Consider the following 19,172-nt stretch of genomic DNA (forward strand, 5'->3'; position numbering starts at 1 on the left):
AGACAGCCACTACTGCCTGAAGGGGCTCAAAGGCAGGCCTGGGCTGAATTCCAGAGGCTACAGCTATTATGAGTAATTGGTAATGACTATGACAGCAACTTTGACAGTGATGAGAGGTAGTGGAAGTATAGCCTAAAGCACACTGCCCTTGGCACCTGAGGGACCAGGTCTCTAGTTATAGTCTTTCATGGCTGTAAGGATTTTACAGAATTACTTAAGACTCCATGCCTCAGTTTCCTCATCTATAGATAAGGAATAGGACTGTTGAGAAAATTAAACTACTTAGAACACATGAAGAGTAAATGTTCAATATTTATGGGTTTTACTTATTGCTATTACCTTTGTTTTAATTATATCATCTACCAGATGAGTGTGATACTGTCATAAAGTGTTTTAAGGATCAAATAAAGCAGTTTGCATGAATTTTTTATCCAACATAGTGTGTAGATGTTGTAAATATTCAGAATGAGTTGCTTGAAAGGGAACTTTTCACAGAATACCTGCACATAAAAACCAGTGACTGAGCAGATGAATAAGCTAACATTTTTTTGAAAGTTTTTCTAAGAGGGTTGTCTAATTTGTGGAAAGCATGGCTCATACCCCTTGGAATACTTGTTGCTATTTTAGGTTACTGTATAGTTTCCTATAGCTGCTATAACAAAAGAGCTTAGTGGCCTAAAACAAATTTATTATCTTGCAGTCCTGGAGGCCAAAAATCTGAAATGGGGCAGCACTCAGCAGTATGCCTCTGTAATCCCAGCTACTTGGAGGGCTGGGGCAGGAGGATTGCAATTTTGAGGCCACCTCAGCAATTTAGTGAGGCTCTTAGCAACTTAGACTATTTCTCAAAATGAAAAATAAAAATGGATGGGGAAGTAGCTCGGTAGTAGAGTAGTTGCCTAGCCTGCACAAGGTCCTGGGTTCCATACTTGGGCTAAAAAAGTCTGGAATGGGACACATAGGGCTAAAATCAAGGATCTCCTCTGTAGGCTCTAGGAAAAACCTGTTCCCTTGTTTTCTGACTTCTAAAAGCTGGCTGCTTTTCTTGGCTCCTGGTCCCTCTATCTTCGAAGCCAACAACAGCATTTTCAACCTCTCTTTCTCTGTCTCTCCCTCTGTGTGTGTGTCTTTCTCTCTTCCCTTCTGTCTCTTGCCCCCCGCCCCTCCTGCTTCACTTCTCTATCTCTAACCCTCCTCCTTATTATTGTTTCCCTCTTACAAAGACTCTTGTGATAACATTGGATCCACCTGGAAAAAACCCCCACTAATTCCCCATCTCAAGATCCTTAACTGAGTCATATTTGCAGAGTCCCTTTGCGAACCTGAGGCTTCTTTGAACTCAAATCAGAAGTTGCTACTTTCCCCTTTCCTTGACTAACCTTAACTTTTGGCCTTAACTTCTCAGGACAATTGTTTCCCCATCAACAGCATTTACTGACTTTTCCAGCTCAGAATCATCTAGCTCTTTCTCTATTTTCAGAGAAATAGAAAAAATGCCCCCATCCCCAAGGCAAGGTCTCTGCTAAGAAAATCCCCATCTAATGATGTTTGACTTCCCTGAGATCCCCAACCAGTCTGTATTAGTTTTCTGTTGCTGCTGTAACAAGTTAATGTAAACTTAGAAGCTTAAAACTTCACAAATTAATATTCTTGCAGTTCTGAAGGTCAGACTTCTGAAACGATTCTCACTGGGCTAAAATCCAGGTGTTGGCAAGGCTGAATGAAGCCTTCTGGTGATTCTTGAGGAGAATTTGTTTCTTTCCCTTTTCCTGCTTCTAGAAGCTGCCCACATTAGTGGGTGTATTGCTGCTCCCATCTTTGAAGCCTGTTGACACCAGGCTGAGTCCTCACACTGATACTTCTGTTTCTTTCTTCTGCTCTGCTTTTAAGGACCTTTGTGATTATGTTGGATTTACCTGGATAATCCAGAGTTATCTCCCTATTTTTAAAGTCCTCTAATCAACAACCTGAATTCCTTCTGTCATGTCACCACACATTTACAGTTTGTGGGGGATTAGGACATTGACACTTTTGAAGGGCCATTACCCTGAGAGGGCCTGAAAGGGAGTTCCAAGCAGTGACCCACCATGAAGCTTCATTTTAGCAACCATTCCCTTCTAGAAGGTGCATGATACCCAACTCAAGAGAACTATTTTGAAAGGCTCTCCAAATTCCCTGCTTTAACTAATTGCTTTCTTTGCCTCAGTGCATGACAGGATCTAAGAATGGAGCCTGAAGTAGTACTGCACACTCAATTATTAAGAAGATTTTTTATTGAAAGAATGTATTAAAAGGTACCCTAACCACAGGGAATAGCTCAGTGAAACATTACAATTCTCTTTAACTGCCTCCCAGGTTTGTAGCACAAAGCCCCTCTTTTTTTTTTTTTTTTTTTTTTTTTTGGCACCAGGAATTGAACCTAAGGGAGCTTTACTACTGAGACATATCTCCATCTCTTTTAAATATTTTATTTAGAAACAGGGTCTCACTGTGTGGCTCAGGGCCTCACTAAGTTGCTGAGGCTGGCTTTGAACTCATGGTTCTCCTGCCTCAGCCTCCTGAGCTGTTGGGATTACAGGCATGCACCATTAAGCCCAGCCACTGAAGCCCCTCTTTGATCCCCAATTATTGCCTACCCCTAAAGGTAACTACTATTCTAAATTCTGTCATCATACATTGATTAGTTTTGCTGTTTTTAAAATGAAACAATTGAAATATGTATACAGAAAAGTGCACAAATCAAGGATGAAGCTGGATTGATTTTTCATGATGTGAACACATGTATAATCAGCAATCAGATCTGTAAAGAGAACAGTCCCCTGTTCACTCCATTTCATTCACTAATACCCCAAATGTAGCCACTATTCTGCTTTATGATTGTAGATTAGTTTTGTCCTTTTGGGATTTTATTTTTCAATATTATATTTATAAATTTATCATGTTATATATGAAGCAGTAATTCATTCTTTTTATTGCATTTTAATATTAGCAATAATATTATATATTCATAATATATAATTTCATATTATCACATACAATTTATCTGTTCTATTGCTAAATACCATTTATGTTGTTTTCATTCCCCTCCTTTTTTGTGGTGCTAGGGGGCCCAACCTAGGACCTGTGCATGCTAGGCAAGCACCCTACCACAGAGCTACATCCCAGTCCTTCAGACTCCATTTTGAAAGGGAGTGACTATTTCAGTTATCATAAATTCAGTTCAACCAGCAGAAATGAAGAGATCCACCAAGTGTGGTGGCACACTCCTGTAATCCCAGCAGCTCAGGAGGCTGAGGCAGGAGGATCCCATGTTTGAAGCCAGCCTTAGCAATTTAGTGAGGCTGAAAGCAACCTAGTGAGACACTGTCTCAAAATAAAAAAATAAAAAGGGCTGGAGATGTGGCTCAGTGATTAAGTGCCCTGGTACCAAACAAACAAACAAACAAACAAAAACAAAACAAAACCTAAAGAGATATTGTGTTAGAGCTACCAGTCTGCAGTGGAGGGTCGATGATGAGGAGTGTGTATGTGTGTGTGTGTGTGTGTGTGTGTGTGTGTGTGTGTGTGTGTGTGGTGTTAATGGGGGGGTTGTTAAAATAGTAACATAGGACCAGATTATGGGTCTTCACATGCTGAGCTGAGAAGTCTAGATTTGATCCTACTGGTATGTGGAAGTCACTGACCAATGTTAAACAGGAGCATAATAAGCATGGTATTGTTTTGGCAAGATGGAACTTAGCACTGGTGCCAGATGAGTTCAATAAGAGAGACTTGTAAACAGTTTATTAGGATTAGGTTCAGCTTCAAAGACCAGAATAACAGTGCAGAAAAAGGCCAGCATTAACAATGGTTTAGAGGAGGAAGCTTATTTTTGTCTCAGAGTCAAGAAGCCTGGAGGCAGGGAGTCCAAAGCTTGTGTTGAGTTAGGGACCCACACTCTAGAGCCTCGTTGCTTTTTCCAGGCCTGGCTTCCTTTTCTGTGATGCCTCACGGTTGAAGACAATTGCTCTGCCTTCAGCCAAGATGTTCTTATTTTAGGAATGAGTAAGCTAGGAAGGTCATCTGCCCACCCCAACGTTTAGGACACTTTTCAGGAGTTGTATGCACCATGTCAACACTTAGTCACCTGGAAGGGAGAAGGGGAGGACCAAGATTCATGGCCTTTATCTAGCACATCATGCATCCCATAGGAAAGTAGGGGTTCCACCACTAAAGAAGAATGACAAGGGAGGAGTTGGGCGACGACTGGAAAGCTCTGCATAAGCCTTTGCAGTCTCTCCTGTGCGAGTACAACCAGGCCTAGGGCTGTGACTATGGGAGGGATGGACAGGGGAGGGGACGTGAGAGACATCATGAGTGAAAAACCAGACAGGACTCAGCATGATTGGGTGAGAGGGAAAAAGGCATGGGAGGAATTACCCCATGTAGCATGAAGTGAGGATTTTCCAAGGCATTATTCATTGGAAGAGAGGAAATTGCCTTATATCTAAGTCCTTGCAAAGTCTTCCAAAGTACAGGGAGCTCTGTCAACTATTTTAAACAAAGTCCTGCTTGGGGAAGACACATTAGCCAAAAATGACCTCAATCATGGTAGTTTGGGATACTTATAGAAACCAACCGACCAAAACTGGCAGAAGTTTCAATTCAGATTTAGTAATTAGTCTTAAGGGTGCAACTTCATGACTGCAAGTGTTGGATAACAGTTTATCTCATACTTTTAAAGTCATTTTAAAGAACAACATAATACATGGTCAAGTTGTAGGGATTATGAATTTGTTTCAGGACAGATTAAAAATCTAGCTATCCTTATGCTATATAAATGGGGACTGGTGACCTGGGATAAAATTGCTAGTGACAGCATTATATTCACTTTTTTGGATTCAAAAAATGCAATATCTTCACTTCTGAAATATCATTCAAAAGGCATCTTTGGTGTTAACAAAATACCAATGTTAGCAAGGCAAGTAAATCATGTGAGAACATTGTTTTATGAAACAAGAGAGGAAAAACCTTGTTTTATAAGTAATTTTTAAGCAATGAAGCATTATCTCTAAATTAATATATTAGTTATATATTATATTAGATATAATATAATATCAGTGTATTATAATTTAATGTCTTAAATATGTATTTGTGACTAAACTAATACATTATTGAAAGTAGATGTTTGATATTTCATCTATATTCTTTAAAAATTTTAAATTCAGGCTGGGGTTGTGGCTCAGTGGTACAGCATTTGCCTATCTTGTATGAGGCACTGGGTTTGATCCTCAGCACCACATGAAAATCTAAATAAAAAACAAAATAAAAAGGTATTGTGTCCATCTACAACTAAAAAACAATTTACAAATTCAAGTTTACCAAGAAATTGTTTGGGGATCCTTGTACCAGGAAAATGGGAGAGGGCCTTTTATTAGACCCTTTTTTCAGACAACTATAGTACGTGGAGGAAGGCAGGAGGCTGAGCTTCATACAGAACAATGGCCAATGTTTTTGACATTTATTGATCTTCTACTGAATGAGTGTTTAACATTTATTGATTTTTCTAAAAATTTATTTACAAAATTTGGCACCCAGCACATGGGGGACACAAAGGTGACAAGGCATAATCCCAAGGAGCAACTCACGGTTGAGGCTGGATGGCAGACATGGTAGCAAGAAAAATAAAGGAAGTCCTAGAGCAGACAACCAACTGGGGTGGGTGGGAAAGTCAGTCCTTGGGAAAACTCAAGGACATTCACCAGTTGGGTGAGCATGGGCAGAACATTCAGCGATGGCTGAACCCCATAGAATGCAGACTTTGCAGGCCAAGACACCAGCATGAACAAAGGCACTCAGTGTGAAAGAATATGAGCTCCTCAGACTCAGATGGGGATCCCTGAGTAGATGTGGAAGCCGCCATGCTGCAGAGGTGACCAGTGATCAGTCATAAAGGGCCCTGAGAGGTAATGCTGTACAGTAAGGCCAAAGGAAGGTTCCAGACAGTGGGGACAGAGACAGTAGGTGAAAGACCAGCACAGGGAGGGCAGTTCAGAGGCTGATGTAAAAGTCTGGATGAAGAAGGGGGGGAGTGCAGCCTTGGCTATCCCATGGGAACTGTTGGGGCCTGGATGGGAAGGCACACACAGGCAGGAAAAGTAGTTTGTGCACCCGTGATTGTGGTGGGGGTGCAGAAAACACAAGGAGGCTGGCTCCGAGTTTCTGGTCAGGATGTTAGATGGATGAGCAGATGATTTTACCTTGACCATGAAAGGACTTGAGTAGGAGAAGATGAGTTCATGCTTGGACAGGCAGAGTTTGCAAGCAGGCCTTCACCCTGGGTAGAAGTTAAAGATGGCCATGTCAGGTCAGCCTCAACGAAAACCGAGGTCTAATATCTAGAGCTGCCTGGAAACCATGGATGACTTTGAGTCCTAGCAAAGATTGGCTTCCCATTGGTGGTCACATGGGAGATGGGAATTCTGCAATAGGTGACAGGCAGGAAGATAGGGCCTTCTGTGTTCACCCAACTCCAGCATTGTGTGGTTCTTGATGAATGCACTGAGTAGGGGATGTACACTCGGCATGTGACAGAGAGGTCTGAAAGGGACAAAATTATCGAACCTGGCATCTAAAAACTTACAAAGTAGGGAAATTTCTTTTTTCTTTTATTTCCTCCTCCTCCTCCTTGTTTTAGTAAGTGAACTGACTGCCTGATAGGTGGCAAGTACAGAGTCTTGGTTTTGCCAGTTAACTAGTTCTGAGGCCTTGGACTATCCATAAATCTTAGTGTTCCATCCATAAAATTAGGGTCCCATCCACCTTGCAGAATGATTGTGGAGATCAAATGAGATGATAATTTGCAAAATGTCCAGTTCACTACCTGGTTCACCCTAGACACATAATAAATATTAGTGCCCTTGCTGCTTTTTCTTCTTGTCTGAGCAGGGTTTAGCACCCAGGTAGGTGTCTTGCCACCTCCTTCAAGATAGCAGAGTCTTCTTGGCTCGTACCTGGTTTAGATTGAGAGACATTGCTTCTGAGTCCTGGCTCTTATTTTACAACTGACTGATTAAAGCCCAGAGAGTTACATCACTGACGTGGGGTCACACAGTGTCCAGAGCCAGGCCTCTCATCTCAAGGCCCACAGCCAACACAGTGTTGGCTCTGGTGGGTTTCTACCCGCCTGTCGAGTCTCAAGTGATGCTTAGAAGAACTTCTAGCTTAAGCCAATCAGAACAATCTCCTCTCTTTTCCCCCAGCTCCATGGTAAAGTGAAATGAAAAGACTCATTGTTCCACTGAAGGGAGAAAAATTGCTGAAACAAAAGTCATAGCCTTTGTATTATTTTAAAATATTCTTTCCATGCTCACAAAATGCTTCGTGGAATCTGTTCAGATTGAATTAACTTTTATTTCTCAGAACAACAATTCTTTTTATATGCTCATCTTTGAAAGGAACTGTTCTCAAACATCATTCTGTTTTCCAGTTAGAGATGGTTCCTGTTCTTCAAATGCTGACAGCTGTGAATGCCAAACGGAGACAATCTCTGAGATGGGTGCATGCACTGACTTATTTTTCTCTTATTTCCCTGCCTAAGGAAAACCTATCTTGTCTGATAATATTACCATATTGGTTTTATGTTAGCATCCTTTTTCTTTTTGGTACTGGGGATTGAACTCAGTGTTAAATCACTGACCCACATCTCCAGCCATTTTTATCTTTTATTTTATTAGAGACAGGGCCCTGCCAAGTTGCTCAGGACCTCGCTAAATTGCTGAGACTGGCTTTGAACATGATTCTCCTGCCTTGGCCTCCCAAGCCGCTGGGATTACAGGTTTTCACCACCACATCCAGCGTTAGCGCCCTTCTATACCTTAAAATTCATCAATTTTAAGTGTACAGTTACATGGGTTTGGACAAATGCATAGCTCCACTGTGGCCATGGTGTAAGCATTTCCATCTCCTCCCAAATGTCCCTCACATCTGATCCCCTTTTGCACTCCTGTCTTCTGGTTGGAAGACACTGACCTGTCTTTTGTCATGTAGTTTTGCCCTTGATCGAAGGTCATATAAATAGAATGGTTCAGTATGTAATCTTTTTGTGTTTGGCTGCTTTCACTCAACATAATTATTTTGAGATTCATCCAGTAGGTCATTCCTTTAATTGCTGGGAAGGATTCCACTGTGTGGATGTGCCATACTTTGTTGACCTGTTGGTGGACTTTTGGGTTGTTTACAGTGTTTTTTTTTTTGTTTTTTTTTGTTTTTGTTTTTTTTTGTTTTTTTTGTTTTTTTTTGGTAGTGGTGATGCTGGGGATTGAACCCAGGACCTTGTGCATGCAAGGCAAGTGTTTTACCAACTGATATATCCCTAGCCCTGTTTCCAGTTTTTAGCTTTTACAAATAAAGCTTCTGTGAGCTTCTGAGTATGTCTTTTGTGTGAATATATAGTCTTATCCTTTGGGCAAATCCCTAGGTTCAAGGTTGCTGGCAGGGGACAAAACATCTGATTTGCCTAAGATTGAGTACTTCTTAGGGTGCGGGAACTTTCAGTGCTAAAGCAGGACTAGTCCTGAGTGAACAGGGACAGTTGGTCACTCTGGGCTGTGTCATTTGGAAAGCGCATGTTTAACCTTACAAGAAGTTGTTGAACACAATAGCCAGACTGTGGAACCAACCTAGATGCCCTTCAGTTGATGAATGGATAAAGAAACTGTGGTATATATATACAATGGAATATTACTCAGCTATAAAGAATGATAAAATTATGGCATTTGCAGGCAAATGGATGAAATTGGAGAATATCATGCTAAGTGAGATAAGCCAATCTCAAAAAACCAAAGGACGAATGATCTCGCTGATAAGTGGATGATGACACATAATGGGGGGTGGGAGGGGTTAGTGTTAGGGTTAGAGTTAGGGTTAGGGAGTGGGGCAAGAATAGAGGAAGGACTGTATAGAGGGAAAAGAGGGGTGGGAGGGGTGGGGGGAAGGGAAAAAATAACAGAATGAATCAAACAACATTGCCCTATGTAAATTTATGATTACACAAATGGTATGCCTTTACTCCATGTACAAACAGAGAAACAACATGTATCCCATTTGTTTACAATAAAAAAAAAAATCTCAGCAAATGTAAAAGAAACTGAAAAAAAAAAAAAAAAAAAAAAGAAGTTGCTGAAAATAGCCAGATTGTGGAACCAACCTAGAAGCCCTTCAATTGATGAATGGATAAAGAAACTGTGGTGTATATATAAATAAAATTATGGCATTTGCAGGCAGATGGATGAAATTGAAGAATATCATGCTAAGTGAGATAAGCCAATCTCAAAAAACCAAAGGACAAATGATCTCGCTGATAAGCGGATGATGACACATAGTGGGAGGTAGGAGGGGGGCAAGAATGGAGGAAGGAGGGACTGTATAGAGGGAAAAGAGGGGTGGGAGGGATGGGGGGGAGGAAAAAATAACAGAATGAATCAAACACTATTACCCTATGTAAATGTGTGATTACACAAATGGTATGCCTCTACTTCATGTTCAAACAGAGAAACAACATGTATCCCATTTGTTTACAATAAAAATAAATTTTTAAAAATTTAAAAAAAATGAAGTTGCTGAATTCTTTTTTTGCTATTCTATCGGATTTGTTGTGGCAACTTATTGTGGTTTAATTTATTTTTTTCTAATGACTAAGAGTCTCAAACATATTTTCATATGTTTGTTATCCAAATGTCTTCTTTGGCCGGGTACAGTGTGCACGCCTATAATCCCAGCCGCTCTGGAGGCTGAAGCAGGAGGATCACAAATTCAAAGTCAGTGTCAGCAACGTAAGAAGGCCCTAAGGAACTTAGTGAGACCCTGTCTCAAAATAAAAAACAGGCTGGGATGTGGCTCAGCGGTAAAGAGCTCCTGGGTTCAATACTTGTTTCCAAAAGCAACAAATAAAACACCCCCAAATATCTTCTTTGGTGATGGGGCTCTTCAAATCAGTTGCACCTTTTAAAGTAGATTTTTTGTCTTTTTTCTTTTTTCAGTTACAAGAGTCTATACAGTTTGAACATAAATAATTTATCAGATATATGCTTTGCAAATATTTTCCATCAGTTTGTGGCTTGCCATGCTATTGCAATGTGAAAAAAGGGGTTTTAAATGTTTTTCAGGTAAAATGTATATTTTAAAGTTAGGCATTTTGTGTCATTGTTTTATTATAAGACTGTTCGTAAGTAAGCATAAAAGTTTATTTAATGAACATGAAAAGGCTCGATATGACAAACTTAATGTATACTTCCTGTTAATTGGCTTGCATGCAGAATGATGGTAATGGTAATAATAGCAAATAGCTAGCACTTATTCCACACATACTATGTGTCAGGCACTGGCTTAAGTGATACATATATATGCGCGCACGCGCGTGTGTGTACATACGTATATATGCAGATAAATACACGCATACACACGTGTGTATATGCTCATGTATGTAGATATGTAATTTTTAAAAGAAGGCTTATTGTTATCCCCAATTTAAAGATGGAAAAACTGAAGCAGAGAGAGAGAAATCACCTGCTCAGGTTAGACATCCAGTACTTGGTTGTTTACTTTTAGCTTCCTATCCTCACTCCTCCTCGGCGCCTTTGGTGAACCACGGTGACTAGGAATCACAGACATTCTTGAAATCCACAGTGAACACAACCAGGAGCAAGGAGGAGCAGGAGTCGTGGAATTGGCTTTAAAATTGCTGCTGTGTCGGGAGGGAAGAGGGCCTTGAGAGCCTGTTGGATACAATTTGGATGAGTAAACATGGACTTTGTATTTGCTCCATTTAGAGGAAGGGGGATGGCATTAAAATAATACATCACATATTGATGATGTCACACACTTGTAGTGTCATATAATAAATCAGGTCATAAAAGGAAATTTAAAAGTAAAAAAGGAAATGCCAAGGAAATTTAAAAATAAAAAATTGGTTTACGCTTAGAGAAAGAGGCAGAATATTCTAAGTGTTCTTCCTTTTCTCAGAATCTCAGAGTTAAGAGACGGGTCCAGTGGGCAGGGTTGTTTAAGGGAGGGAAGGAGTAAGTGTGCTCTGGTTTTACCCCTGATGAGGCATGTGACTGTGAGTGAATTACTTTTCTGAGTTACTGTAAGAATTAAATCACTTAGTACTTTTAAAGCACTTGGCCTGGTGCCTGGCACATAGTAAGTGCTGAATAAACACTCACTATTTTTAATATAATGTAAATGCATAGTAGAAAATGAGCTGACTTTATACAGGAAGTGTGAAAAATGGTGGGACTTTGAGAGTCAACAGGCCATTACCAGGTCAGTTCCTGAAAGCAACTGACTGAACAGCTTACTGAATTATTCAGTACTTTCTGTTAAATTTTGGGAACTGGTCTTTGCCCCACCTCTGTCTCTGACAGTGAAAACAGCTATGGCCTTTTATGAATTGCCCTCTGGGGATTTGACTTTAATTTAATTGAGTTTTCTGCTGATCACGGCATTGGCAAATTGGCCTGCTCACCCTGGAATAGAGTCTTGGCCCTGACCCTTGCTAACCGTGTGTGACCTTGGGCAAGCTGCTTAACCTCCCTGAGCCTTATGAGGATTTGGGATGAATACTAGTGAATTGATAGAGTTAATAGATGTGAAGCATTTAGAATACTGCCTGGCACAAGGACTCAGTTTAGTGCAGAGTCCAAGCCCTTAATCACTGTGTACCTTCATCACTGTGCTCCCTCTTGATAAATGTGTGTGGGAGGCAGGGAGGCTGGGAGGCCTATTGGCTATGTGATGCTACATTTTGTCAGCTACATGTACATTTCTTGGGAAATTTATGTATATTAATTGTGCCATCTGTTATTAATCTACTGAAGGAATATTGTTAATTAGAATTGTCAATTTTTTTCCTAAGATATAGAATGTGCCTATGACAGGCTGGTAACAAACTTAATTGATTAAAAAAAACCTTCAGGATAGTTTTTTCCCCCCTTTCATCTTATGGTGCCCTAAGTGACGAAAAATTCCCACTGTGCATGCTCTGCCCAGAGTATTCAAGAAGACCCTATTCAAATGGCATTTTGAACGGAAGTGGTGTGTTTGGGACCTGAAAAGGCAGGGTGGTGGGTGTGTAGCACCCAGAGTTCAGAAACACCCAGAAATCTCACCCACCCCTCTCATTGTGTGTCACAGCCTTGCCCTTCTTCTTCCTTCTGAAAATGGAATCGATGCTGGTGGGCTGCCTGCTGCTGCTCTTGGGACAGAGCTTCTTCCTCTCCTCTGCGGCCAGAGAGCGCCCACATACCAGGTCCCTCTCCAGAGGCAGACATGTGCGGACCCACCCCCAGACGGCCCTCTTGGGTGAGTGACAGAACCACAGGTTGAGGGAGGGCCCTGGACCAGGGATGGGGTCCTGGAGTTTCTCTGTCCCTGGGTCCTCCCTTGCCGAAGGGGGATCTTAGCAGTGTTGAATGCATCCAGAGTTTTCAGAATATAATTGAACCTCTTTAAAGTCTTCAGTTTAATCCAAGGCTCATGACTTTTCTCTAACACGCAGGGCAAGATTTTTCATCTGAATAGGTCCTTGTTGGACTTATTTTTGTGGTGCTGGGGATTGAACCCAGAGCCTTGTGCATGCAAGGCAAGCACTCTACCAACCGAGCTATATCCCCAGTCCATGAGAAATTTTTTTATTAAACTTGCCCAGATAAGTCTATGAATGATGCTTCCGTTCAGAGTAGCACAGGGAAAAGAGACACAGAGGGGAACATAACGTTTAGAATGTGAACGTTTTCTTCAAGAAAAAGGAAATGTCCTGAAATGCACAGAACATAAATTGGCTGGTCTCAACATGGGTGCCAGGATGCCCAGGATATGGAGGTAATAGGCAGGTTGGCCGATGGAAAAGAACTGATTGTGGTATAGACCAGGGTCCAAGTCCTGCCTCTGTTACTTACTTACCAGGTATGCATACTTGGGCCATAGGCTCAGTTTTCTCATTTACAAAATGGGAACTTGAATGCCAACCTTGGAACACTTTTATGAAAAGCGAATTAGGGAATATACATAAATTATAAGCATGCAGCAAATGATACCTTTATCACAACTTTCAGTCCGTGAAGATCTTTGAAGCTGTACTTCATGTATAACTTCTTGGTCAGTCATTAGAGTCAGCCCCCTGTGAAGTACACCTAGGGAACTGCCCAGCAACCTGGTAGCCTCAGCATCCAAAATTACAATCGGGGACTAAAGGAATCAAAGGGCCTTGTCTTGAGAGGTCAGAATCTTTACTGACACTGACTGAATAATGACCCCAGTGATACTAGGTCCATCATGTCTCCCATCTGCTGAATGTCCTTCTTCCAAAGTGATGTAAACATAACACTTCTGCACATGTAAAAAGGACTAGGGGATGTTTATCACATTGATTAAAGGGTCTTTTAAATGCAAATTTCAAGACAGGTATACCAGCACACGATTGTAATCCCAGTGATTTGGGAGGCTGAGACAGGAGGATTGCAAGCTCAAGGCCAGCCACAGCAATTTAAGGAGGCCCTAAGCAATTTAGCAAGACCCTGCCTCAAAATTAAAATTAAAAAGGCCAGGAATGTGACTTAGTGGTAAGGCGGCCTGGGCTCAATCCCTAATACCAAAAAAAAAAAAAAAAAAAAAAAAAAAAAAAAAAAAAAGAAAGACAAGAAAAACAAATTTCAAGACGGTAAGTATGTGTATATATATATATATATAAAAAACTGAAAATGTCGATGGATTCCTAACTCCTCAGCAGTGATTGCACAGTTGCATTTCTTATGGGGCTATGGGGCTGCTCTCTGGATCTCTTTTTTTGTCTCACACACACACACACACACATGCACGCACGTACGTCATTCTCTAATGTGGTACCCCTCGGCTTCTGAGATAGGAGTGGAAGCCTGTTTTGCCAAAGGCATCAGTCCCCACACCCAGCACTGCCTCCTTTTCCTCACTTTCCTGGGGAATGTGTCAGGGACAGCCAGGGGGATTTCACAGGTTATGTGCTTGCATGTGGCTCTGAAAGTCTAGAAGAGTAGAAATGGCAGAATTGTTTCTTAGGTTAAATTTTTGTTTGACTTTTTGGTTTTTAAGTATGTTTCTATTTATGCCTCATTTCAAATCAGAATCTTAGTAACAACTTGAGCCAATTAAAAACAAACAAACAAAAAAGCATGTTTCTGTCCACCCTCCTGTGAATGGTCAGCCGCTCACCCAGCAGCCTATGCAGTCTGTCCACATGGGCTTCTTTTACCTCGTTCATTCATCTGGAATTTCTACTTTTTGCCAGACATGGGGGTGGTGTGGGGTGGAAGCTTTAAGATGAATAGCCGCCACTAGGAAGTACACAGTGTAGTGGAGGAGACAGGCATGTAGAAAGATCATTAATTTGGTGGAATCAGTGTGCAGGAGTAGAGACATATCCAAGTACAGCTCCACTCTGCCTGCTAAGGCTGCTCAGTTTAAGGCAGTGACTCTGTCTTTTCAGTGTCAGGATCCTTCCTTATTTACTTGAAAATTATTGAGGATCCCAAAGAGCTTTTTTTGTTTTTGCTCTTAGAGATTGAACCCAGGGATGCTTAACCCCTGAGCCACATCCCCAGTCCTTTTTATATTTTATTTTGAGACAGGATCTCACTGAGTTACTTAGGGTCTCACTAAATTGCTGAGCCTGGCCTGAAACTTGTGATTCTCCTGCCTCAGCCTCCTGAGTCACCCAAAGAGCTTCATGGGAGTTTATATCTATCAAGATTTACTAGATCAGGCCAGGCGGCTAGGGAGGCTAGGTGGGAGGATCTGGAGTTCAAAGCCAGCCTCAGCAAAAGCAAGATGCTAAGCAACTCAGTGAGACCCTGTCTCTAAATAAAATACAAAATAGGGCTGGGGATGCGGCTCAGTGGTTAAGTGCCCCTGAATTCAATCCCTGGTACCCATGCCCCGCCCCCCAAAAAAGATTTACTAGATCAGAAATTAAAATGGAGAACTTTAAAAATACTCATTAAAGAATAACAATAATAAACTGTGGTATGCTAACATGAATTATTTGTATTAAAACTATATTTTCTCAGTAATAAAGAAATTAGTGAGAAAAGCGGCTCTGTCTTATAGTTTTATAACTCTATATCATGTCTGGTTTAATAAAAGACCCCTGGATTCTTATTTCTCACCCATTCAATCTGACTATAGAAAAAATATGTGACTTCACACAGATATGCAGTTGGAAAAAGGAGGAGGATTTTTAGTAGCCTTGTCATTTACTCGTGGATATTCTTTCTTGATACTATGTTAAACTTGACAATTGATATCTTAGAATCGATTACAATGTGGAATCTAAAACTTTTTATCTCTGTGTATTCATGAGCAAGAGTAGAAAAGCAAAATTAGTGCTATTGTGAAAGTCTTATGACCTTGTAGATCCTCTGAAAGGGTTTTAGGGACACATAGAGGCCCTTAGACTATACTTTGAAAATGGCTGGCTTAAGGGAATTGGTCCTCTCCCCCGGACTCCCTTTGTAAACAAAAGTCTTTTTTAAAAAAAATTGGTACATTTTCAGTATACTTAATAATGGAATTCATTACGGCATTTTTGTACATGCCATAACATAATTTGACCAATCGTATTCCTCCTGAGGGTCATGGCCACGTGGAGCCTGCAGGGATGAGCAGGCAGCAGAAGGGTGAGGATGGAACTAGACATGCCCTGGGAATACTGGGTCATCTGTAGGACGGGGATCTGAGCTAGAGATAAGCCTGGAAGAGTCAAGAACTGGTCATTTAGGGCATCTGAGGCTCCAACAAAGACCTCAAATCTCATTTTGCAAGGGTAGGAGCCCTGGGGGTTACTTAGAGCCAACGTGATGGTGATCACTTAGACTCTGCTCCCCTGGTGCCCTTGGGACAGAATCAACCTTTCTGGGCCTTGGCAAAGGCAGGCTCTAACTAGCCCATCTAACTAGAAAATGCTATTGGAGCAATGCTCTCAGGCCAACAGGAGAATGAAGGAGCACATTCTCCCGCCTGAAGTCCCTTCCAGGTGAAGGCGCTGGCAGGTGGAGTTGGATCAGCAGGCTGTGCTGTTCCCAGAACCCTTGGGATTCTTCCCCGCTTGCCCCATCTTTGGCAAGACCCTCCCTGAACCCTTCCAGGGGATGCCAACTATAAGATGTGTGGCCCCACCAGTAATTACTGCCTGTGTTATTTGTGTGCATTTTATTCTTCTTGTTACATCACTGTCATTTGGGGGTGGACCTGTTACCAGGGTAACCACTGGGACATATCAGCCTTTTTGGAAAGCAGTCCTTCCTCAAACACCCACTGTATTCTTAACTCCCATCATTCCTAAGACTGAGAGTACACAGACCACTCTGGCCTTCTGCCAGATTGCTCTCCTGGTTGTCTCTTATCAGGTCTTGTTGATATGCATGTTCTTTTCTAAATTTACCACCTAGCTTATTTTTTTTTTTTTCTACGAACTTTGAGACCTTTCTCCTTCCCTAGAATAGGATCAATACCACCCAGTCAGAATTCATGTTTTGTGTTATATGAGAGCATACTTTTTTTGTAGCAATATGGCAGTAGATTCAAGAAATGGGTGGCAAAGATTTAAAAGGAATCTGGCCCTATAGCCTGGTTAGGAGATGGTCAGAGCTGAGGCCCCAACACACACACACACACACATACACACACAGAGCAGGGAAAAATTCCAGAGGTATTCGGGGAGAGGCAACAAAATTTAGTGAAACTTTTTCATAATTGTCAATTCATTACTTCTTTAAGATGAGACTAATGAAGAAAATCTAAGAATTTACCATATACAGCCCCCAGTTCTGCTCTTTGGAAATTATAGTACATTATGAAACACTTGTTTCTATTTGTGCGTATATCTGTAATTAAACCTGACACCAAAATATTAGTAAAATTGTGATACATTGCCTTTGAGGCTTTGAGGTGCCTTTTGAAATCTTCTGAATTAGCAACATAATGGGAGGAGTTGGCTGGCTGGAGAATTTCAACCTCTTGCTTGGGTGCCCGTGCAGGTTTTCACCTGGCTTGGGCATTATTAACATTTTCAAGCACTGGCTGCTGGTAGGATTTCCAGATTTCCCGCATCCTAAAACGATATCCCTAATTGAGATTTGTTGGCACCCTCAGTGATGGCAGAAAGCAGAGGCTAGAAGCCCTCAGAATCTCTGACTCTGCCACCAGGCTTACATCCCCTGAAGCCACTTTTTCATGATTATAATTTTTTCCTCCTTCCCTGAACTTTCTGGGACATTTTTTATCCTCTTCCTACCACCAGGAGTATTCTGCCTCAACCAAGACCCATCCCTGGCCAGGGTCAAGTCAAAGGCTGCCTTACGCCTCCCAACCAGGCCAGACTGTCCTTCAGCAGTCCCCATAGGCTGCAGGTCCTTTGTCCCAATGTCCACCCTGTCTACCTTCCACTGCAAGGGTAATAGTGGTACCTACCTCAGAGGGATTTGTATTCTCGTTATTTTTGTACTTGCTTTATTTTAAACCACTAGTCTGTAAATCCCTTGAAGATGGGATTTTTTTTTTTATTTTCCATAGCACCAGTGGAGGACAACCCTCATATGGAGAACCCCTGCTGTGAGTAGGGATGTTATCTCATTTTAATCTGTAGGGGAAATACTGCAAGGTGATGATCATTAGATCCTATACTCAAACTGGGAAAGTGAGGCTCAGAGAGGGGAAGCAATTTGTCAAACTCATGAAGGATTCTGTAAAGCTAGACAGAAGAGGTGTCCAGCCTTTTATGGAAAGGATGCATGGCTTGGAGTGAAGAAAAAGGTACCTTGTACTCTTGAGTGTACTGATTTCAACTCCCCCTTGACCAGGAGTTTTTGTGTAGTCCACAAACTGACTGTCGGTATTTGGAGGTTGTTTTAGTCAGTTTTTCTTCACTGCTGTGACTAAATGATCTGACTTAATTGTAAAAGAGAAAAGGTTTATTTGAGGGCTCATGGTTTCAGAGGTCTTAGTCCATAGAAGGCCAGCTCCATTCCTCGGGGCTCGAGGTGAGGCAGAACATCATGGTGGAAGAGCATGGCAGAGGCAAACAGCTCATATCATCAGGAAGGAGAGACTCCACTCTCCAGATACAAAATATATACCTCATAGCCACGCCCCGCAATGAACCACTTCCTCTTGCACTACCCCCCTGCCTCCAGTTAACCACTCAGTTAATTCCAACAGGTATTAATTCACTGATTTGGTCAAGGTGTTATGGTTTGGATGTGAGGTGTCCCCCAAAAGCTGACATGTGAGACAATGCAAGAAGGTTTGTAGGAGAAATGATCTGATTATAACCTGACCTAATCAGTGCATTAGTCCCTGATGGGATTAACTGAGTGGTGACTGGAGGCAGGTGGGATGTGGCTAGAGGAAGTGGTTCATGGGGGGGCAAGACTTTGAGGTACATATTTTTGTATCTGGAGAATGGTGTCTCTCTGCTTTCTGATTATCATGTGAGCTGCTCCCCTCCACTACACTCTTCTGCCACACTCTTCCACCATGATGTTCAGCTTCACTTGAACCCTGAGTAATGGAGCCGGCCTTCTATGGACTAAGATGTCTGAAACCGTGAGCCCTCAAATAAACTTTTCCTCCTCTACAGTTGTTCTGGTGGCGGTCTTTAAGTCACAGCAGCAAAAAAGCTGACTAAAACAGGTGCTGCTGTTACCAGTCACACCTTGGTTCTGCTGACCTCCAGCCCTGACTCTGGTCCTACCCACGTAGCTTAGTGTATATTGAATATTTAAGTGGAAGCTACATACAGATGGCTGATTTTTGTCCTCATTTGGGTGATTCTAATTTTTTTTCTTTTGGTATGAACCCAGAGAGCATTTACCGCTGAGCCATATCCCCAGTCTTTTTTTCTTTTTTCACTTTTGTTTTGAGACAGGGTCTTGCTAAGTTGCTTAGGGACTCCCTAAGTTGCTGAGGCTAAACCTGAGCTTGAGATCCTCCTGCCTCAGCCTCCTGAGTGGTTTGGATTACGGCTGTGTGCCACTGTACCCAAATCGATTCTCATTTTGATTTGACTTCTTAGCAAGAGACAGGCAAATGGTTTTCTTCTCCAGGACTCAATTTTTATGTTTTTTGGAAGGCAGAGGTTGAAGTCAGAGATCCCTCAGGTC

The 19,172-nt window shown here is 41.7% G+C and overlaps 1 protein-coding gene across 2 annotated transcripts in view; it reads left to right on the top strand.

Annotated features, from left to right (window-relative positions):
- MATN2 (matrilin 2) overlaps positions 1-19,172 on the top strand; it is a 142,414-nt gene that overhangs the window by 2,331 nt on the left and 120,911 nt on the right. For both annotated transcript variants that reach the window (XM_079126176.1, XM_079126175.1), the window contains exon 2: positions 12,175-12,342. In XM_079126176.1, the coding sequence (XP_078982302.1) occupies positions 12,201-12,342 (142 nt within the window). In that variant the 5' untranslated portion in view covers positions 12,175-12,200. The remainder of the gene's footprint in view (positions 1-12,174; positions 12,343-19,172) is intronic.

The sequence above is a fragment of the Sciurus vulgaris genome (genome assembly GCF_902686455.1).
Source record: "Sciurus vulgaris genome assembly, chromosome: 1".
Taxonomy (NCBI): domain Eukaryota; kingdom Metazoa; phylum Chordata; class Mammalia; order Rodentia; family Sciuridae; genus Sciurus; species Sciurus vulgaris.